Genomic DNA, 20,735 nt, shown 5'->3' with positions numbered 1-20,735 from the left:
AGGCTGCTCCTCAAGCTGTCTCAGAAGGTTCTGGTAGAAACCATCCCTGGGGCACCTGGGTGGCTCAGTGGATTAAGCCGCTGCCTTCGGCTCAGGTCATGATCTCAGGGTCCTGGGATCGAGTCCTGCATCGGGCTCTCTGCTCTGCAGGGAGCCTGCTTCCTCCTCTCTCTCTGCCTGCCTCTCTGCCTACTTGTGATCTCTCTCTCTCTGTCAAATAAATAAAATCTTTAAAAAGAAACCATCCCTGATGGTGCTGTTCATTCTGAGGCTCCTAAAGGCTGAGAAGAGCTCCCGGCAGGTGGCACCGCTGTGGGGCCTAGGCACATAAAGGCAGGGACCTGCCTGCACACACTTAGTTGGGAGACCAGGAGAAGACTGTTACTCCAGTGGCTTTCCAGGGTCTCTAAAGTAAATTGAACCAGTGCTGGCTATACATCAGACTGTAGTGTTACCCATCTATAAACAGTCCACTGTTGGCAAGCCTTCTTGCTTCTAGGCGATTGCTTCAGCCCTCTGGGCTATTTCTCCATGTGTAAATCCAGAGACTGGGCTGAAGTAGGGATTTTCATGCCATGTTCCTTGGAGCCCTAAGGGTTCTGAAACTCATTTCAGAGCCCACTACCACGGTGGGTAGGGAACAGGAACACAGATAATTCCTGGTTCACCTAGAGATACTTTTATCTGCTTTAAATGTTTCCTTTGAACAAAGTACTCTCTAGATTTTTCTTTTTTTAAAGACTGAAAAGCCACTATGGTAATCTCCTAAGCCCATCTCACATTTTATAAGTTTAAGTATTAATACTTCCCAAACATCACCTTTATGTTGTTTTTTCAATAAACTAGGAACTTCCACCAAATTGTTTCATTCATTTGTCATTATTAACCAGGGAAGTGAACAAATGATGTTAAACCCCATATTATAGATGAAAAGGTGGCACCCAAAAGACGTAACCCCAAGGTAGTAACTGGCCAAAATCAAAAGTCAAATCTTAAGAGTTGATTGCTCTTTGCACTTCTTTGTGTTACCATTCCTCTGTAGGAGGTGGACCAAAATAATGGAATATGTCAGTAGAAAACAAGATAGTAAGCAGTTTTTGGTTATCATCATGTTGCTGTTAAACACACACTGAAATTCTTTGGTAGGATGTTCCAAATACCAGTTTTGACCTGAAATAGACAAAGCAAATTTGATTCTGCTTGACAGTATGTTTTGTCCTTTTGGATTTGGGATACTGTTATGATGGTTTCTTCTTCTTCTTCTTTTTTTTTTTTTAAGATTTTATTTATTTATTTGACAGAGATCACAAGTAGGCAGAGAGGCAGACAGAGAGAGAGAAGGAAGGAAGCAGGCTCCCTGCTGAGCAGAGAGCCAGATGCAGGGCTTGGATCCCAGGATCCTGGGACCATGACCCGAGCCGAAGGCAGAGGCTTAACCCACTGAGCCACCCAGGCACCCCTGTTATGATGGCTTCTAAAGCCCATGTAATTCCATTTATGGGGTCAAGGATAGATGGGTCCTTTTATTTTTATTTATTTTTTTTAGAGAAGGAGAGGGGCAGAAGAAGAGAATCATAAGCAGGATTGATGCCCAGCACAGAGCCCAATATGGAGCTTGAGATCATGACCTGAGCCAAAATCAAGAGTTGGTTACCCAACCGACTGAGCCACCCAGGTACCCCTTAGATAGATGGATCCTTTTAAAGACTAGGTTGACAGCTAGACTGAATTATACATGATACCAAAGCTAGCCCTCCAAATTCAGTGTGAGTATGAAAGCATTTGCTTGGGGACATAATATGCCTGTGGCGGAGGAGCAAAATGATGTTGCAGATAGATTTTTCAGCCTATTTGGTGAGTTGTCAGAATTGCAACTTGTAAAAGCCCACACCCAAGTAGCTGATCTTCCTTAGTGCTCTGCTCTTAACTGTGGGAAAACATGGGTCATCATCTTGTTTAGTGTTCTTTTCTTGCTGGAATTTCTTTGTGAATGCCTTATCTATGAAACAAGATAGCCCCAAAACACAACTGGACTGTTGCGTCCCCTTTGGTACCTAATTTCATAAGATTATTGGACATGAACAGAAATGGTTTAATTGTACCATGCTATTAAATTCCTAGTCACTACATTAAAAATTGGGGAGGACTGCCTGGATGGTTCCTTCTGTTAGGTGTCAGACTCTTGATCTTAGCTCAGGTCTTGGTCTCAGGGTTGTTGAGACCTGTGCCTGCTTAAAAAGAAAAAAAAAATTGGAGCATATATCTGTATCAAGGGAACCAAAATCTTTTTGACTTCCTTAACAGAATAAAATGGGAGCTCACTATATTTCTGCCCTGGGGACTTGTGCTAGAATTATGAAATCAGTGAAGCAATCCATTGTAGAAACTTTAGACCTATCTACCACTGACATTTCCTAGGGTGAGGAGGCCTGGATGGATCGGCCTTCTGGAAAATTCCATTTTTTAGTGAGTCATAAGAGGAAGACCAGAGGAGTCTTCCCAGAAATTTAGCAAGGGTATTAATGTTGGTAAGAGCTAACATCTACTAAGCACCATTTATGTGCCAGGGACACTTTACACACCTTCTCTGATATAATCCACACATTCCCTTTATAAAGCAAGTACATTACCATATTTTACAGGCCCAGAACTTGTAGAGCAGCAGTGTTGGCACTAATAGAAATGCATGCAAGCTCAGATTCTGCTCTTACCCACTACCCTACTCTGCTGTTGTGCTTATTTTTCAACAATAAGACTTTTTCTCTAGATTTTATTTAAAGTTTTAATTTATAACCATAATGAACAAAATAGTCTCGATAAATTGTATCTTCTGGGCCTTTGTATATTAGTCTCTTTTCTTGAGTTAATTAGATGTTTCTTGCCTATATAGCATCTGCAGGATTCAGTTAGGAGACATCTGTGGGCCATAGACAGACAGCTTCTTGATAGCAACAGGGTTTGCCGGGTAGGAAAGAGCTCAGATAGCCATGGGGGGGTGGGGGTAGGGGGGGTGGGGGTGAAGACCTTGTGGACTAGGAAATGTTTGCATAGACGTGGAAGCAGGCAGTAAATCAGTTCATTTAAAAGTAGCAGAGTCAGGAAAAGGCGTAATGGGAAATAAGACCGAAAAGCATAAATCTGGTCAGACTGAAGAGGGTCCTAAATTCCGGCCTGTATATTTACCTTGTGCTTAAGTAGAAAGGACACATGGATACTCTGAGAGCCTGGAAGAAGATGTAAATGAGAAAGGGCATTTACACCAGAGACAGGGCAGTCCATTTGGATCCAGAGTCTGGTGTGAAAGGGGCAGAAGTAGGGAGTTCTCATTGGAAGTAGAGGATGTGGAGCAGAGAAGTCCAAAATGCATGAGATTTCTGAGCCTGACTGAGACTGTGGGTAGAGGGGAAAGCAGGAGAGAGCTGGTTTTCAGAGGGTAAAAGTATGCTGATAGGTTCTGTTTTTGGAGTATTGGGTTTGGGTTGATAATGTGACATTCCAATAGAGAGATTCAGCTTATGGTTGGAGATGTTAGTTGAATATGGTGACAGCTCAAAGCTGGTGAAGTCTGGGAGTCATACTTAATCAGCATAATGTTTGCTGTTGGTAAGCAGGACAGTAGAATGAGCCAAGGGCCGAGCCTGAATTTAGAGGGTTCATGGTGGGAAGGGCAGCAAATGAGAGAGAAGCCGAACAGTCGAGGGGAAAGAAAGCCAAGGAAGAGAAATGGAAAGTAAGTGGAGAAAATCTGGTCCATGCAGGAGAGAAGTCTAAAACGGTTTCTCCACCATGGCATGATCAACCTCTGGGGCCAGATGACTTCTGTTATGGGAGTTGCCTTTTGTGTTGTTGGATATTAGCATCCCCGGCATTTACTCGCTAGCTGCCAGCAGCATGCCAGGGTCGTGACAATGGAAACTGGCTCCGGACCTTGCCCCATGTCCCCTTAGGGGCAAAACTGCTCCCAGGTGAGAACTGCTCATCTCTCTAGAAAAATAAGGACTACGAAAAGACCACTGAATTTGGCAGTTGCAAATACTGAGTGAGTGGAAGTCAAATTACAGAGAATTGAAGAGGGAGAAAGGGAAGGAAAGGAAAAGGAAACTGAGGATGAAGACCACTCACTCAGTACATCAGAAGGGTGGTAAAAGCAGACATTTAAGCTCTGAACTCATGAAGTTTTTATGGGGTAGAGCCAGCATTTGTTCACCGTTCTCTTTTGATAGGTTGTCCTGGCTATTTCTTCTTCTTTTATTATTATTAACATATAATGTATTAGTTGTTTCAGGGGTATAGGTCTGTGATTCATCAGTTTTACACAATTCACAGCGCTCACCATAGCACATACCCTTCCCAATATCCATCACCCAGCTGCCCCACCCCTCCAGCAGCCCTCAGTTTGTTTCCTGAGATTAAGAGTCTCTTATGGTTTGTCTCCCTCTCTGGTTTCATCTTATTTCACTTTTTTAACTCTCTCCCCCTATGATCCTCTGCCTTCTTTCTTAAGTTCCACATATATCAGTGAGATATATGTGAAATATGATAATTATTTTTTCTTATTCTTACATATAAACTCAATATCAGTGAGATATATGTGGAATATGATAATTACTTTTTCTTATTCTTACATATAAACTCAATAAGCTTGTCTTGCTCTGGGAAAATAAAGTAGTGGTAGTTTTAGTGGGGTTAAATTAAAAGTACAAATAAATTAGTCCCATGTGCCTTCATGTGTACAAATAGTTCATTACTTTTCAAATTTAATAGAATCTCTTTTTTAAGCAGTTTAACACAAATTTGAGCAGAAAGGACTGTTCATCTCCCTTTCCTCTATTGTTAACATGTTGCATTAGTGTGAGACCTTTGTTATACTTGATGAGCCACTATTAATACAATATTAACTAAAGTCCTTAGTTTAGGGGCACCTGGGTGACTCAGTGGGTTAAGCCTCTGCCTTCCGCTCAGGTCATGGTCTCAGGGTCCTGGGATCTGCTCAGCAGAGAGCCTGCTTCCTCCTCTCTCTTTGCCTACTTGTGATCTCTCTCTCTCTCTCTCTCTCTCTGTGTGTATTAAATAAATAAAATCTTTTAAAAAGTCCTTAGTTTACATTAGGGTTCATGTACATTCTGTGGAGTTTAACAGAAGTAAAAGGACATGTATCCACCATTACATTGTCATAAAGAGTAGTCACTGTCCAAAAATCCTCTGTACTTCACCTATTCATGCTACTTACTACCATCCCTGTACCCCTAGCCCCGGCATCTGCTGATCATTTTACTGTCTGTATGGTTTTGTTTTTTTTTTGTTGTTGTTTTTTTTTTCAGAATGTTGTATAGTTGGAATCATACTGTATGTAGTCTTTTCAGATTGCTTCCTTTCACTTAGCCACATGCATTTAAAGTTCCTCCATGACTTTGATAGCTAATTTCTTTTTAGTGCTATGTAATAGTCCGTTGTCTGAGTATGCATCACAGCCTGCTGTCTGTTCACCAAATGGAGGACATCTTGGTGGTTTCCAAGTTTGCACAGTGAAGAATAAAGCTACAGTAAACACCCATGTGCAGGTTTTGTGTGGACATAAGCTTTCAACTCCTTTAGGTGTAAGGAGCATGCTTTCTGGGTTGTACAGTGTGAGTATATTTAGTTGCAAAAGAAACTGCCAAACTCTTCTCCCAAGTGGCTCTATCATTTGGCATAACCACTAGCATAGAATGATAGTTCTTGATGCCGGTACTTGATATTGTGGGTTTTGGAAGGGTTTTGGGTTGGGGTCTTTTGGCCATTCTAACAGATGTGTAGTGGTAGCTTGTTTTAAGTTGCAATTTTCTAAGGACAAATGACGTGCACCATCTTTTCTTAAGCTTATTTGCCATCTCTATATCTCTTGGTGATGTATCTGTTCAAGTCCTTTGCCAATTTTTTAATCAAGTTGTTTGTTTTTAGTTTTTATTTTATCACAACGAGAATTTTCATTGAATTTTATTTATTGTAGCATAATTGAAATGCAGTATTTTCAGGTATACAGACTTAGTGATTCAGCAGTTACATAAATTGCAAGATGCTCATTGTAAGTGTAGTTACCAAATATCACCATACGAGTTATTAAATATTGACTATATTCCTTATGCTATACTTTCCATCCCCATGACTTAACCTATTTCATAACTGGAAGTTTGTACCTCTTAACTTCCTCACCTGTTTTACCCGTCCCCCTGGCACTCACCAGTTCTATTGGTGAGTCTGTTGCTGTTTGTTCATTTGTTTTTGTTTCTTAGATTACACATATAAGGGAAATAAATCATATAAAAGTATCTAATCATATAATAAGTCTTCTATAATAAGTCTTTCTGACTTATTTTGCTTAGCATAATCCCTCTAGGTCCATCCATGTAAATGGCAAGATCTTATTTTTATGGCTGAGTAATATAACGTTGTGTGTATATACCACATTTTCCTCATTCATCTAGTGATGAACACTTAGGTTGCTTCCATAGCTTGACTATTATAAGCAATGTTACAGTAAACATAGTAGTGCATTTATTTTTTCAAATTAGTGTTTTTGTTTTGTCAGATAAATAACCAGAAGTGGAATTACTGGATCATACAGTATTTCTGTTTCTGATTTTTTAAGGAACCTCCCTGCTGTCTTCTGTAGTGGCTATACCAGTTTACATTCCCACCAACAGTGCACAAGGGTTTCCTTTTCTCCACATCCTTGCTGAGGCATCATTTCTTGTCTTTTGGATACTAGCCATTCTGACAGATGTGAGGTGATATCTCATTGTGGCTTTGATTTGCATTTCCCTGATTATTAGTAATGTCCGAGCATCTTTTCATAAATCTGTTGGCCATCTGTGTATCGTCTTTGGAAAAATGTCTATTCAGGTCGTCTTCCCATTTTTATTCAGATTATTTGTGGGGTGTTTTGGTTTTTAGGTGTTGAATTGTAGGAGCTCTTTATATATTTTGGATATTAACCCCTTACTGGATATATCATTTGCAAATATCTTCTTTTGGTATGTTGCCTTTTTCTTTCACTGGCCAAAGTTTAATTTGTTGTGGTCTCAAGTGTTTTCGTTTTTGCTTTCCTTGCCTGAGGAGACATATCTGGGAGAACATTAAGGCTAATGTCCAAAAGATTATTGCTCATTTTTCTTCTAGGAGTTTTATGGTTTAAGGTCTCAGTTTAAGTCTTAAATCTGTTTTGAGTTTATTTAGTATAAGAAAGTGGTCTGGTTTCATTCTTTTGCATGTTTTGCATGTCCAGTTTTCCCAGCACCATTTATTGAAAAGCCTATCTTTTTCCTATTGTATGTTCCTGCCTACTCTATCATAGAATGGCCATATAAATGTGGGTTTGCTTCTGGGCTCTCTATTTTGTTCCATCTATCTATGTCTGTTTTTATGCCAGTACCGTACTGATTAGATTATTATGGGATTGTGATATCTCCAGCTTTTTTGTTCTTTCTCAAGGTTGCTTTGGCTATGGCAGGTCTTTTGTGGTTCTATACCAATGTTAGTATTATTCGTTCTCGTTCTTTGAAAACGAGCCATTGGTGTCTTGATAGTCCTTTATCAGGTATGTATTTTGCAAATGTTTTCTCCCAGTCCATGGCTTTTATTTTCATTCTCTCAATACTTCTATTTGCAGAGCAGAAGTTCTTAAGTTCAATTTACCAATTTTTTTTCTTTCAGGGATTGTGCTTTTGGTGTTAATCTAAAAAGTCCCTTCTCTTTTAATGTTTGTTTCTCCATTTTTTAGGCGTGTACCATATAAATCCAATCTGATAATCTCCACTTTAGTAGGTGACTTTAATGCTTTTGTGTTGTGTTCATACTGATATATTTGTAATTTTCTATTTTACATTGTGTTCTTGTTTCCATGTTTTTTTCTTTGCCTCCTTTTTCTCACTTCTATCAGATTCATCAGGTTTGCTTTATTTTTATTCTATTAATTATCTTCTATTAATTTAAAAAGTATAGTCCATTTCTAATCTTCAATCTAAAGTTATTTGGGGTTTTCCTCTTCCTAAACAGCTAGAAAACTGTGGAACTCCGAATTCTGATTGTCCTATCTCTTACATGTTCTCCAGGATTATTGTTCCAATATTATATTGAAGCCTTGGAAATGAATCATTCTTGCTTAGAGTTACCCACAGGTTTACAAATTTCTTTGCTTGCTTTTCTTCCTGGCATATCTGTCCTTTCTAGAGGATCTAGTTTTCTTTCCTAAACTGTATCCTTTAGTTCCTTGAAACCTTTTCACTGATAATAAGCACTTGGGGGAGTTTTTGTAAAACTACCTTTACTTTTGCCCTCATTTCTGAGTAATAATTTTAACTGGATTTAAAATTCTAAGTTGGTTGTGCTTGGGTGGCTCAATGGGTTAAACCTCTGCCTTTGGCTCAGGTCATGGTCTCAGGGTCCTAGGATGGAGCCCCACATCGGGCTCTCTGCTCAGCAGGGAGCCTGCTTCCCCCTATCTCTCTACATGCCTCTCTGCCTACTTGTGATCTCTCTCTCTGTCAAATAAATAAATAAAAACTTAAAAAAAAATAAAATTCTAAGTCAGCCATTATTTTCTCCTATTTCTTTGAAGAATTTTTTTCATTGGCTTTGAATTCATTTGTTGCTATTAGGAAATTGCCATCTAATTACTGTTCCTTTGTGGGAAATCTACCTTTTGTAGATTTTTTTTTATCTTTGCTTTTTAAGATTTTTCTTTATCTTTGGTGTTCTGTAGTTTTACTACAACAGATCAATAGATCTGTTTTATTACAGATAAACTTTATCTATAAAGGTAGAATTACCTTTAGTCTTGGTGGCATTTGTTGTACTTCAGTCTGAAGATCTATTTAAAACAATTCTCTAAGATTACTGGTTTTCATCTCTGAGCATATTAACTTACCCATTTTTTGTTTTTGTTTTTTAAGATTTTATTTACTTATTTGAGAGAGAGCATATGAGCACACGTGGCGGGGAGTGGCAGGCAGGTGGAGAGGAAGAGGAAGAAGCAAGTTTCTGGCTGAGCAGGGAGCCCAATGTGGGGCTCGATCCCAGGGTCCTGGAATCATGACCTGAGCTGAAGGCAGATGATAAAGTGACTGAGCCATCCAGGTGCCCCTCAACTTAACCATTTTTATTTCCCTTTTATAACTCTTACAAAGTACATGTGAGACCCTTTTAGTCTTCAGCCTTTTATTTTTCATTGCTTTGCCTCTGAGTTACTTTCTATGTTATTTCTTCAAGATCTCTCTTCTAGTTCATTAACTTTTTTTAGCTTCAACTAATGTTATTTTATTCATCAATTAAGTTTTGAATTTCAGTGACTATTTTTCAGTCTGAGGCTTTAGTAATATATAGTATGCTTTGTGGTTTAGAACTTAGAGCACAGGAACATTGCAGGGTTCAAATTCTAGCTTCTACACTCACTACCTGTGAAACCACCAGCAAATTCACAGTTATTCTTCTCATCAGTTAAATTAGGATAATAGTATAGACATCCTATAGATATAGAATCTAATAGTTAGAATGAGAATTAACAGAAGAATAAAGGGATTAAACAGCGTGGTACGTGCTGTGTATTAACTGCTATTGTCACATTTGCATTTTTGTCTCACTTTTTATTTCACAGTCATTGTTTTAAATATATTTAATTTTAAATTACCATCTTACTCAGTTATCTGAAGTCTAATCCTACTTTCTGTTGACTTTTTCTCATGATGGATTGGGATTATTTTCCTATTAATTTGAAATTTTGAGTTATAAAAGTGTCTCTTCATTGAGGCTTTAACTGTAAGAATCTTCTTTCATCTAAGTGGACCACTATATCTCCAGATTTTGTTTCTGCCAGCCTGGAACCAATGTCTGTTAATAGCTTGGCATGGGGTATGGACACATTCCTGGCACTCCAGTATTTAGAGATCAGATAGAAGTGACCAGAGAGGTTGAAAATAGAAAACCAAAGTTTAACAGAAGTCAAGGCAAAATATCTCATTTTTAAAGGAGGGCTCTGGGTGAGTTATGAAAGTTTTATGCTGCTAAGAGATGAAGTAAGATGAGGTCAAAGGAGGTTCCATTGGATTTGATAATGTGGAGGATTTCTGTGACTTTGAATGATTGTAGTATAGTAGTATGGGGAGAAGCCTTATGAAGTAAAAGATTGAAGACTGAGATTTTTTTTTGTACTATACCTGATGCAATAAGAAAAAGATAAAGGAAAAAGTAGAACTATCTATAAAATAGGTGATATGATTGTAAATAATAAACTTGTTTTGTTTTTATTTTTTTCAAGATTTTATTTATTTGACAGAGACACACCAAGAGAGGGAACACAGGCAGGGGGAGTGGGAGAAGGAGAAGCAGGCTTCCTGCCGAGCAGGGAGCCCGATGTGGGGCTCGACCCCAGGACCGTGGGATCATGACCTGAGCCTGAGGCAGACGCTTCAAATGACTGAGCCACCCAGGTGCCCCAGTAATAAATTTCTAAGTTAAAAAAATATCAAAAGCACCAAATAGCTAGAAATAAATTTAACAGAAGTTGTGTAAGACAGCCTCACTGATAACTGTGCATAAAACACTGCTGAAAGAAATTAAATACATGGAGCTAGATACAACGTGTTCATGGATTAGAAGATTCAATATTGACATCAGTTGGTCCTAGCTTCTTTGATTTCATTACAATCCTGATCAAAATCCCAGCAGCGTTTGTTGTAAAAGAAGAACCAGCAAGCTGATTCTAAAATTTGAAAAATTTGAAAATGCAAGGTATTAAGAATACGCAAGACATAGAGAACAAGCTGATTGCAAAATTTACATGTGTATATACAAAAGATCTAAAATAGCCAAGATGATCTTAAGATATTTACAGTACCTGTTTGGAAGATGTGGCATAAAATGAGAATAAGACTGTGGTAGAGTTTAGTAGATATTCTAATCAATGGAATAGAGTCCAGAAATAGATGTAATGAAACACTTTTGACAAAGGCACCAGCTTTTCAGTAAATGGTGGTTAAGGCAGGTGGATAGCCATGCAGAATAAACAAACTTTGGTCTATCTTAAGCCATAAACAAAATTAATCTCAAATGGATGATAGACCTAGGTAAGAAAGCTAAAACTATGGTGTGAAAACTGAAGAATATTCTCATATCGACATTGGAGTAGGCAGAGGTTTAGTAGATGGCACAAAAATGCACTTGACCATAAAAAAAAAAATCGATGTATTTTGGGCTTCAAAGATATTTTGGAAATTCAGTTCGTCAAAAGACACCATTTGAGGATGGATAAAGAAGGCCTTTCTAAACAAGACCTCAAACTCAGAAGATGGCAAAGGAAAAAATTGCAGCTTAGAAAAATTGTCTCTGCTCCCCAAAAAAGGAAGAAAGCAAGCAAGAAAGACCTGAAATATAAAGGTTCTCATTAGCAGCTTCAAGAAACTGGGAGAACATTTGCTGCATAATTATAATATATGAAAAGCACCGTGAGATAAAATAATGACTCCTCAAAGATGTCCTAATTTCCAGAGCCCGTGAAGGTAGCAGATGGAATTTTAATGAGGGAGATTATCGGAGAGAACCCAGCGTAATCGCAAAAGCACTTACAGGTGGAAGAGGGAGACGTCCAGAGTGATGGCGCTGGGAAGAGAACTTCACTGACCTTCTTGGCCTTCGAAGGTGGAGGAATGGAGACACAAGGAATCCCGGTGGCCTCTAAAAACCGGAAAAGGCAAGGAAATGAATTCTTCCTAGAGCTTCCAGAAGAAATACAATCCTGCCAACACCTTGATTTTAGTCCAGCAAGTCCCATTTTAGACTTCTGATCTCCAGAAGTGTAAGATAATGAATTCATGCTGTTTTAAGCCACTAAATTTATGGTAGTTAGAGCAGCAATAGGAAGCTATGCCTACTGGTTATAAGTAAAAAAGACAAGTAATGTAATTTTAAAATGTTAACACAAAATTAAACCTCGATGTCCGATAAATACGGTTAAAAACACTGAGTACCACTAGTAATCAGAGAAATCAAATTTAAATGAGATCTATTTTGCCTATTAGATTAGCAGAAATTTTCATAGATATTATTCATCCAGTCTTCTCAAGAATCCAAGAGTCTCTTATATATTGTTGGTGATAATCTAAATAGGAAAGATGTTTGAGAGGGAAAATCCATCAAAATTAATAAAATAATAAAGATTATTTCCTTGTGTATACCTGTATACAACTTGAATCTTTCACAGGGAGTATCTTTTCATATCACTTGTGAAACTATTTTTCAGTGCATAAAGAAACCGAGTCCAAGGGCGATACAAAAAAAAACCAGCAAATGCAAAACAGAAGATGCATGTTGAGAGGGGAGCAGGAAGGGGTGCAGGGGGAGAGAGACCAGCATTCTGCCTGCCGGATTTTAGGCTGGGGTGACAGCAACATTAGCTAGAGTTAATCATTTTCCCTCCTCGTCACGCAGCTGCTCTGTCTACATCTTCTCTCACATCTAGTGCCAACATTCTGTTTATTGCATCTGTCTGTGGAAGTATCCGTACCCCCCACCCCCGGTCCTCTAAGAGATGTGGCTAAAAGCTCAGTCTGTTAGCCATGTCTGCACTCATGGTGCAGCTGCTGCCTGGATTAACTACTCATCATGAAAGAGATGTTTTCCATGAATACATGTGCCCATAACAGTCATCTTGTGGTTTTGTACACCTCCTAACAGTCTTGAAACAAGTACTTATGGTGGTGAGCATTCGGTAATGGAGGTAATTGTCAAATCACTGTCGTAAACTCAAAACTAATGGCAGCTGTACTTCAAATAAAAATTTATATAAATAAGATTTTTTTAAATATTAAAAGTAAACTCATTGAGCAGCATAAGTAGGTTCTCAGGTCAGGGTTGGAGGTGGCTGATGATGTTACCAGACATCATGAAGCCAGATGGGCCCACAGGTCTTCTTCCTCGCTTCCTTCTCCTTTCTTGCATGGCTGTTTCCCCAGCATGTTACCATGAACATTCAGGCAAACACCGCTCAGCCGTGAGCTCCCAGTGAATAGCATGAATTTAATATTTCTGGTTTTGGAATATATAGGTGGAGGGCAGCTATCTGGTTAGGAGGTGGATGTGTTTAGTCATTGTAGACTGTTGTCCAGAAAGGATTTATGGCTTCATTGGCCAAAACCCCCTCATTCTAGGGACAAGAAACTGATGCCTTAGAAGAAGAGTGCCTGGGGAGGCAGAAGAAAACTGAAAGGACAGGGATCAGAGTAGAAGTGTAACAGCAGCGGCCACAGCTAGAAGCCAGGAAAGGCAATAGACCTAGATCCTGAATGGAAGAGAAAAGTTAGAACTCCTCTGAAGTTTTGGTAGTAAAAAAGCTTGTCCTAAGCAGCCCTGTGATGTCACTGTACCTCACAAGGCACTGGGTTTCTGCTAGACATTTGGAGATGCCCATCTACACCACATACACCACAGGCAGTAGGGCTGGAGTTTGGTAAAAATACCCCTTTGTCCTGGCTTCCCTGGGTACCAGTGATCCACAGTGTGTTCAGATATAAAAACAATCATTAAAGATGCTCTTTCAAGGAATACTGACTTATCACCTAGACAGCGTACAAGTGACTTTCAGTATAGTTATTCAGGATATAGTTAAATGTTCCAGATGCTTGGGATTTTATTAGATGCTGAATACAAAGGAGGGCATGGAGGAAACTATCTGAAGAGGTATATTCGTGGTCTCCAGTGATCTTTACCTTGTAATAAGCCCTCCAGTTGTTGAAATGACTAGTGAAGAAAGAAAACAGACCTTCCAGAAAGTGCCTCTGGCCTGTGGTGCTTAGGTGTTGCAAGTCAAGGGAGCAATCAGGTGGTAACCTAGAAAGTGGGGAAAATATTCAACGAGAGACGGCTTCCACCTCATGTCACTGGCTGGTTGTGCCATTAGACCTGTGGCTTTGCCCAGGGGGCCACCGTGTTTTACTAACGGACTAATGGGTGAGAAACCTACAAGCAAGCTATCCTCTTGGACTTCTAAAGAAAACAGTTTTCCTGGAGTCATAGTACCACTTTACTGTGAACTTCCCCACTCCCCCTGCTCTTTCCATCTTTGTGATTGATCACAGATGGTGGTGTTCATGATTGTGGCTTTTGAGCAACAAAGTAGAGTTTCTTATTCCTCAGTATGGTCCGTTAAGGACGACAGGCAAGTCTGTCCGTATGCTTTAAGGTAGCTTCATTGTTTAGTACTTTTTTAGCTGTGATTTCCATAATCCTTGTCTATTCCCACAGGACCCTGAACAGGGATCATACTTTTCACCTTTCTTGGTTACTGCCTCTCTCTGATTCTATGATTCCTGTGACGCCAGGTCAGCACTTGCTTCCAAGAATACTTGATGCCCCAGTGATCAAATTTTGAAATAATTCCATTGTCCTTGAAGTTGGGCTGTAAGGGTCTGAATAGCTAAGAATATCCCCTATTCTAAAAATAAGGGAATTTGGGTGAGCCTTGTTGGGGAAAAAACATTGTGGTGGGTTTATGTTAATTAACTGGTGAGTGAGGGTTCTTGGCCCAGTTTGGTGCAGGAGAGCATGTTTCTGGAGCTGATGCCTCAGAGCTTAGGTCTGTTCCCTGTCCAGATTGCCTCTGGGTCTTGATCGCATCTGGGTGCCTCCCATCCGGTTAGGCCCAGGGCTCCTTCCTTCTGCATCCTGCGACTCGTAGGCATACCTGCGACTCTGCCCATGTAAAACAGAATTCTGAACACACCATTTCTTTCTGGATACATATGCCAGTCTACTGCCCTCCTTTGTTTTCCTTAAGGTTGAAAGTAGAATTTAGTACTTCTGGCCCAAAACCAAAGGCAGAAGAAAGGAATGTGAAGCTTAAGATACTACCTAAGATCATATTGACATAATATTTCATTAAATACTATTTTGGCATATAATAAAATCAGACCTTCCAGCTATACCAGAGCCCAGGAAAGAAAGGACTTTAGACAGAGAAAAAAAATCTAAAAAGGATAATTATTTTAATAGCTATCCTCAGGGAAAACACAGATAAGGGTGAAGCTGCCCCAAATTAACAAGTAGATAAATCCTGGGGATTATAGCACAATAGGATTTAGTATTCCATTTCTAAAGCAATGCACAATGCTACCAAAAAATGAATGAATGTGACTGCAGCTATCTGTGATTTTGACCAATGTCCTTGTAGCTGTGAAAGTTTGACCTGAGCTGAAATGCCTCACTGAGTCAGCCCTTTCTATGTCCTTGTCCCTGCAGCGCGAATTTGTCCAAGGCCGCCTGGGGAGCGTTAGAGAAGAACGGCACCCAGCTGATGATCCGTTCCTATGAGCTTGGGGTCCTTTTCCTGCCATCAGCATTTGTAAGTTCACATTGGAAACTGCCTGAGTGGTCACATGTGAGGCAGGTTGGGTTTTTATGTTCTTTTGATCATGATGACCTGTCCGAGGGCAGGAGGTAGCAGGGCCAGGGTTCTAACCGAGAGCCTGTGCTCTCAACTGCTGGCCTGTGCTAACAGATATATTTAGCACTCAACTGTTCTGGGTGCCATGAGATTGCTGCTCTTAGGAAGCATACCTGATGACAGATTGAAGATAATTGCGTTGGGTAAAGTTAATCACATGTTTCACAGGATTTAAATATTGTTAAGATTCATTACAAGATGGTAGTGACAGGTCACCAAAGGGATGAGTCAGCCAAGAGCAAGATGTTCCTTTGGAGGAGGTCTTTGGAAGCTAGAAGATTTAGTAGGGTGCGGGGGAGAGGGTTTGGTGGGGGAGGATGCTTCGAGTTTAGGCTAGGCAGAGAGGAGAGGGAAGGGCATCCCATGTTGGAAGTGGCACTAGCATAAGTCAGGAGGCAGGGACGCTCACAACATCTGCTTGAGAAGGAGGTCAGAAGGTCACAGAGGCCCTGTGCAGTCAGACTTACTGGTAAGGCCCCTAGAAACACACCACATTGGAAGCTGTGTCTCTCTTGGGGTGCCTAGCCCAGCCAGCTTGTCTCCCGCCTTGGAACAGTTCTCGGTTTCTGCAGCTGAACGCCGGACAGTATGGCTGCCCTTTTTTTTTTTTAAGATTTATATTTATTTATTTGACAGAGAGAGATCACAAGTAGGTAGAGAGATAGGCAGAGAGAGAAGGTAAGCAGGCTCCCTGCCGAGTAGCGAGCCCAATGTGGGACTCGATCCCAGGACCCTGGGATCATGACCTGAGTCGAAGGTAGAGGCTTAACCCACGAGCCACCCAGGAGCCCCAGTATGGCTGCTTTTCATGTAGGGACTGGCTATGCAGGCATTCTGATTTCCAAACGCTAAAACCACTCTTGACCCCGAGAGACTTTCCCACTCTGAGGGGCACACAGACCCCAAGACCACCTATCTTGCCCCTCACACTCACACCCACACATTTGGTGAAATGCAGTCAGAACTGCCCACACAATAAGATGGTTAATGTTTTTCTTTGCCTTTTTTCTTTTTTTTTTTTTTTTTTTTTTTTTTTTTTTTTTTTTTTGCCACCTGCTATAGTTGAACTTATGATAACACACACATGATGCAGCTCCATTATAAACCGCTTGGGCTAGACCAGAATATTTAAGGGAGTGCTGTGTACTTGTCCTTAGGCTTCAGTCCAGACCCATGTGACATGTAGGCAGAGTCTGGAAGGTTCCAGAGAGCACACCACCACCACCTCCACCCCAGCCTGACAGTATTCTTCACTATCCTTCCCTTCTACACTCCAGTAAAAAGTCCTCTTCTCCCTCTCTCTCCTCCCTTCGTCAGCCTTCATCCTTTTCTTCTCCAACTCAGAGTTTTGCCCCAGAGCTGTCAAGTAAGTTTCTCCTAAGGGTAATTATGAAATTCTAGCACATTTTGTTTGTTTTCTACAGAGTCAGAGCAGATTCTAACACTGCTTACAGCTGCTTCCCCCTCCATTTCCTTGGAGGTAGATGGTTCCCCCTTTGCTATAGATAAGGATGTGACTTCCCTAGGGTTCCACAGCTGAGTGGGTTCCAGCCCTCAAGCCACCATCTCTAACTGATCCCTCCTGTGATCTTTCAGCTTTATCACAGAGAAATAATAAATTCATAACACTGGGGTAATAATAGTAATTTGGTGTGACTATAGTGACCACAGCTTTGAACTAAGGCCAGGATTATTTCCCAATAATAAGGAATAAATCCCATGTCTCTCTTGTTTGGCTTTGGTTGTCCATGTCTCCAGAATTCTGGACATTTCTAACTGCTGACTCAATTCCTCATCATGAAAATGCTAATACGAAAGACACTTCAGATCCTTTAGACCCTGCTAAGCTAATTTTTGCTTCTGATTCTACTTCTGACTGTATGTTAGCGACAGCTAATAGAGGAAAAAATGGGCATAATCATTTAGAATCCCCAAATTAGACTCTTCTATACTGTTACAGTAAGGAAGAGCCCCCACTATAGTACATTCTCGATAAGAGATTCAGTTATTTATAAAGACTATCAGGCAAGAATATTAAAAATGGATTCCACCCTCCTATGCTATGCTGATAGATTTAAGGGTGAGGCTCCAAGCACGGTGACCGTGTAATTAACATAGTGACTAAAAAGTCAGTGTTTTGTCGAGCGGTCTGGGTTTCTGGGTCAGATCCTAGAACAGTGCTTTAAAGCAGGCTTCCTCTGTAACACTAGTAAGGACCCAAAACCATCACTATCTTGTCAGACACCCAAAACTTTCACTGTCTTGTCAGACATTCTCTTTTCTGGGTGGATTCTCTGTGTCCTTCACTGAACCATGAATTATTTGGGCAGGGTGCCAAAATGAGACATACGGATAAGACACAGAAATATTTTATCTGGGGCGCCTCGGTGGCTCAGTGGGTTGAGCGTCCAACTTGGTTTGGGCTCAGGTCATAATCTCAGAGTTAGGGGATCGAGCCTTGTGTCGGGCTCTACATTTGACAGGGTGTCTGCTTGGAATTCTCTCTCTTCCTTCCCTCTGTCCCTCCTCACCTCTCCCTCTCTCTCTCTCTCTCTCTCAAAAAAAACAAAAAATGTGTGTTTGACCTCACCCTCCCAAGAAGCCTGCTAGTCAAGCTGAGCAAGAAGATCATTCTAAAAAGGCACTTTCATTGAGAGATGTCCAGTTGCCGAGACCTGTAAGAGAAGTAACTGTCCTGTGTGAGCAGAACCCCAAGGGCTGAAAGTGGGTATTCGCATCCTTTTCATTGCTCTTGACAGAAACTAACTTGAGCTTACATAAGCCCGCAACAGGGGACAGTTTTGTGAAGAGCTGCTGAAAGGCATGTCATGGTGGGGGAGTGGGCAGAGCGGGCCGCCCTGGGGCCCGGAGCAGTGCACCGCCTGTCTGGGGGCTGCCACTGGTAACAACTCCACGGTGGCTTGTCCCATCATTTGCCAGTCATTCCTCATTTAAAGACTGCTCAAGTTTGTCTGCTTTTTATACCTCTGTATGGCCCTGCCCCTGTCCTGTAATAGTGGGCCTGTTTCCCAGACAAGGGCAGATTGGTGTGAGCTGGGAAGCCATCCCAGAGGTAGCCACTGCCTGAGGGTGTCACCCGTGAGTGAGTTGATGTGTGTTTTATCAGTCTGCATAAAACCATATCAGGAAAACTGCAACAGAGGAGACTGTCCTTAAGCTACTGTATCACTTACTGGTGTGTGAAGCTTCTGGAAAACCAGTAGACCTTTGCTTGGTCTCTGCAGAATTGGCAGAACTAACATATAAACATATAAACCATATGTTTATATGTTGTGAGGGCAGCCTAAAGATCTTTGCCACGAGGTGATTTGTCATTTTGCTGAGGTAATTCGAACACAGTGAGACATTTAACTTGTGAAGGAGAGACTATGCAGCACAACTCCATAGCTCTCTCCTCAGAATGTCTCCCAGACTTGTCACTGAACATTCCGGCCTGCCTGGAATGACCACGCAGTCACTCCGTTCAGCTCCACCAGCTCCCCGTTCCTCCAGTTCAGTAGCCCTGGGAGTGGGAGGAGGAATGAGATGGCATCTTCAGTCTCATGAATTTCATGGATAAGGTCAGAAACAGATTATAGTATGTGATGAGAACTGTGGTGTAGGGGGTTCACAGTATAAGGACTCTGAGGAAAGGAGCATGTAGTCTACCTGGGGGCCCGGGGAAGGCTTTTGTAAGGAGATTACATTTGACCTGGGTCTTGAAAAATGAGTTACAAGCTTAAACCCCCATCAAGGGAGATGAGGCTTCCAGCTAGAGAGAACAGTGATGTTATATTTGAGGAACGGCAGGCCATTCCATGTGCCTGGGAAGACGCTGGGATGTGGGCCATAGAATTTGAGGTTGGGCTCCTGTTCTGAAAGAGATTGGCAAGCAGGACCCACTGGAATTACTTTGTCCCATGTGGACAGTAGAAAACCACTAGTTTTTTAAGCAGGATTAGTGATGTCATCGGGCCAATTTTTAAATAATTTGAAGCTTATAAGGTACTTCTCCAATTATGAGTATAATTTAAGTTATATTATCAAAAGGTACCTGAGGATAAGGGCATTGTGATTCTCACCAAAATCCTCTTCATCACTTAAGACATACTATTATAAAAGTTTAATTAATGATTACTATTACTGTCATCCCACCGTCCTAGCTCAAGTATATAGTCATCTCTGGTGACTCTTTTATACCCAAGTTTTGCTGCTTAATGCTGCTTGATAATCAGTCACCTCTGGCCATTCCTGCTGCCACTGTGTCGAGGGTGCGTCATCTCCTGGTATGGGATCCTCCCACCATGCTTCCCAGGGCAGCCTCCAAGCTGCTCTGCATCTGGCTGCCAGAGTGTCTTTGTAGACCACACATCAGGTCGCATCACCCACCTTCAGATCTCGTAAGATAGAAGCCAGGCTCCTTAGCATGGCCTACTTTTCTCTTAATGCCCTGACTCCTGACTCCTCGGGCCTGACCACTTCTCTCTCTTTCCTGGCCCTCATGTTCAGCCATACAGAATTTGTTCCTACTACAAGTCGAGACCATCTGTGTTCTCCATAGAAACAGAACCAATAGGATATATAGATACATAGAGAGACAGATTTATTATGAGGAATTGGCTCATGTGATTTTGGGGCTAGGAAGCCCTAGCCTCTGTCAGCAAGAGACCCAGGAGAGCTGGGGGTGTAGTTCCACCAGCTTTGGAATCTGACGGTCTGAAGGTCAGGAGAGTTGATGCTTTCAGTCCCAATCTAATGCAGGAGAAGACCCATGTTCCAGCCAACAGAGAACAAATTCACCCTTCCGTAGCTTTTTTGTTATAGTTAGGCCCTCAACAGATTGGGCAATGCCCACTTACAGTGGGGAGTCAGAGGCTGTCTGCTGTATTCAGTCCACTGACTCAAATGCTAATCTCATCGAGAAACACCCTTAGAGACCCCCCAGAGTAAGTGACTTTTAACCAGTCATGTGGTATCCGATGGCCCGGTCAAGTGGATACCTAATAACCATCATGCCATCATTCATCAGCCTTAATCTGTATCAGGAACAGTATCCCTACACCCCTAAACCCACCTGCCTCCCCTGTCTCCAGTCTAGGTGCCCCTCCTCTGCATCCCAGAGCTTTCTAGAATGCGGGCTCATCACATATCCCTTGTATTATCATTTACTTGTGTATCTCCTTGACTGGACTGTGAGCGCCTTTCTCCTAGGGCTTGGTACATCTGTTCGTTGATGTTGCTTCCTTTCAGTTCCTAGAGTACACAC

The 20,735-nt window shown here is 41.2% G+C and overlaps 1 protein-coding gene across 5 annotated transcripts in view; it reads left to right on the top strand.

Moving 5' to 3' along the window:
• The window catches only part of TDP1 (tyrosyl-DNA phosphodiesterase 1), a 102,653-nt gene that overhangs the window by 51,433 nt on the left and 30,485 nt on the right, over nt 1-20,735 (top strand). For all 5 annotated transcript variants that reach the window (XR_006818767.1, XR_006818768.1, XR_006818766.1 and 2 more), the window contains one exon: nt 15,265-15,367. Coding sequence is in view for 2 of the 5 variants with exons in the window: in XM_046009193.1 (XP_045865149.1) it covers nt 15,265-15,367 (103 nt within the window). In the remaining 3 variants the exon portion in view is untranslated. The remainder of the gene's footprint in view (nt 1-15,264; nt 15,368-20,735) is intronic.

The sequence above is a fragment of the Meles meles genome, chromosome 6, assembly GCF_922984935.1.
Source record: "Meles meles chromosome 6, mMelMel3.1 paternal haplotype, whole genome shotgun sequence".
NCBI classification, from domain to species: Eukaryota; Metazoa; Chordata; class Mammalia; order Carnivora; family Mustelidae; genus Meles; species Meles meles.
This window is presented reverse-complemented; position numbering and strand designations above follow the sequence as displayed.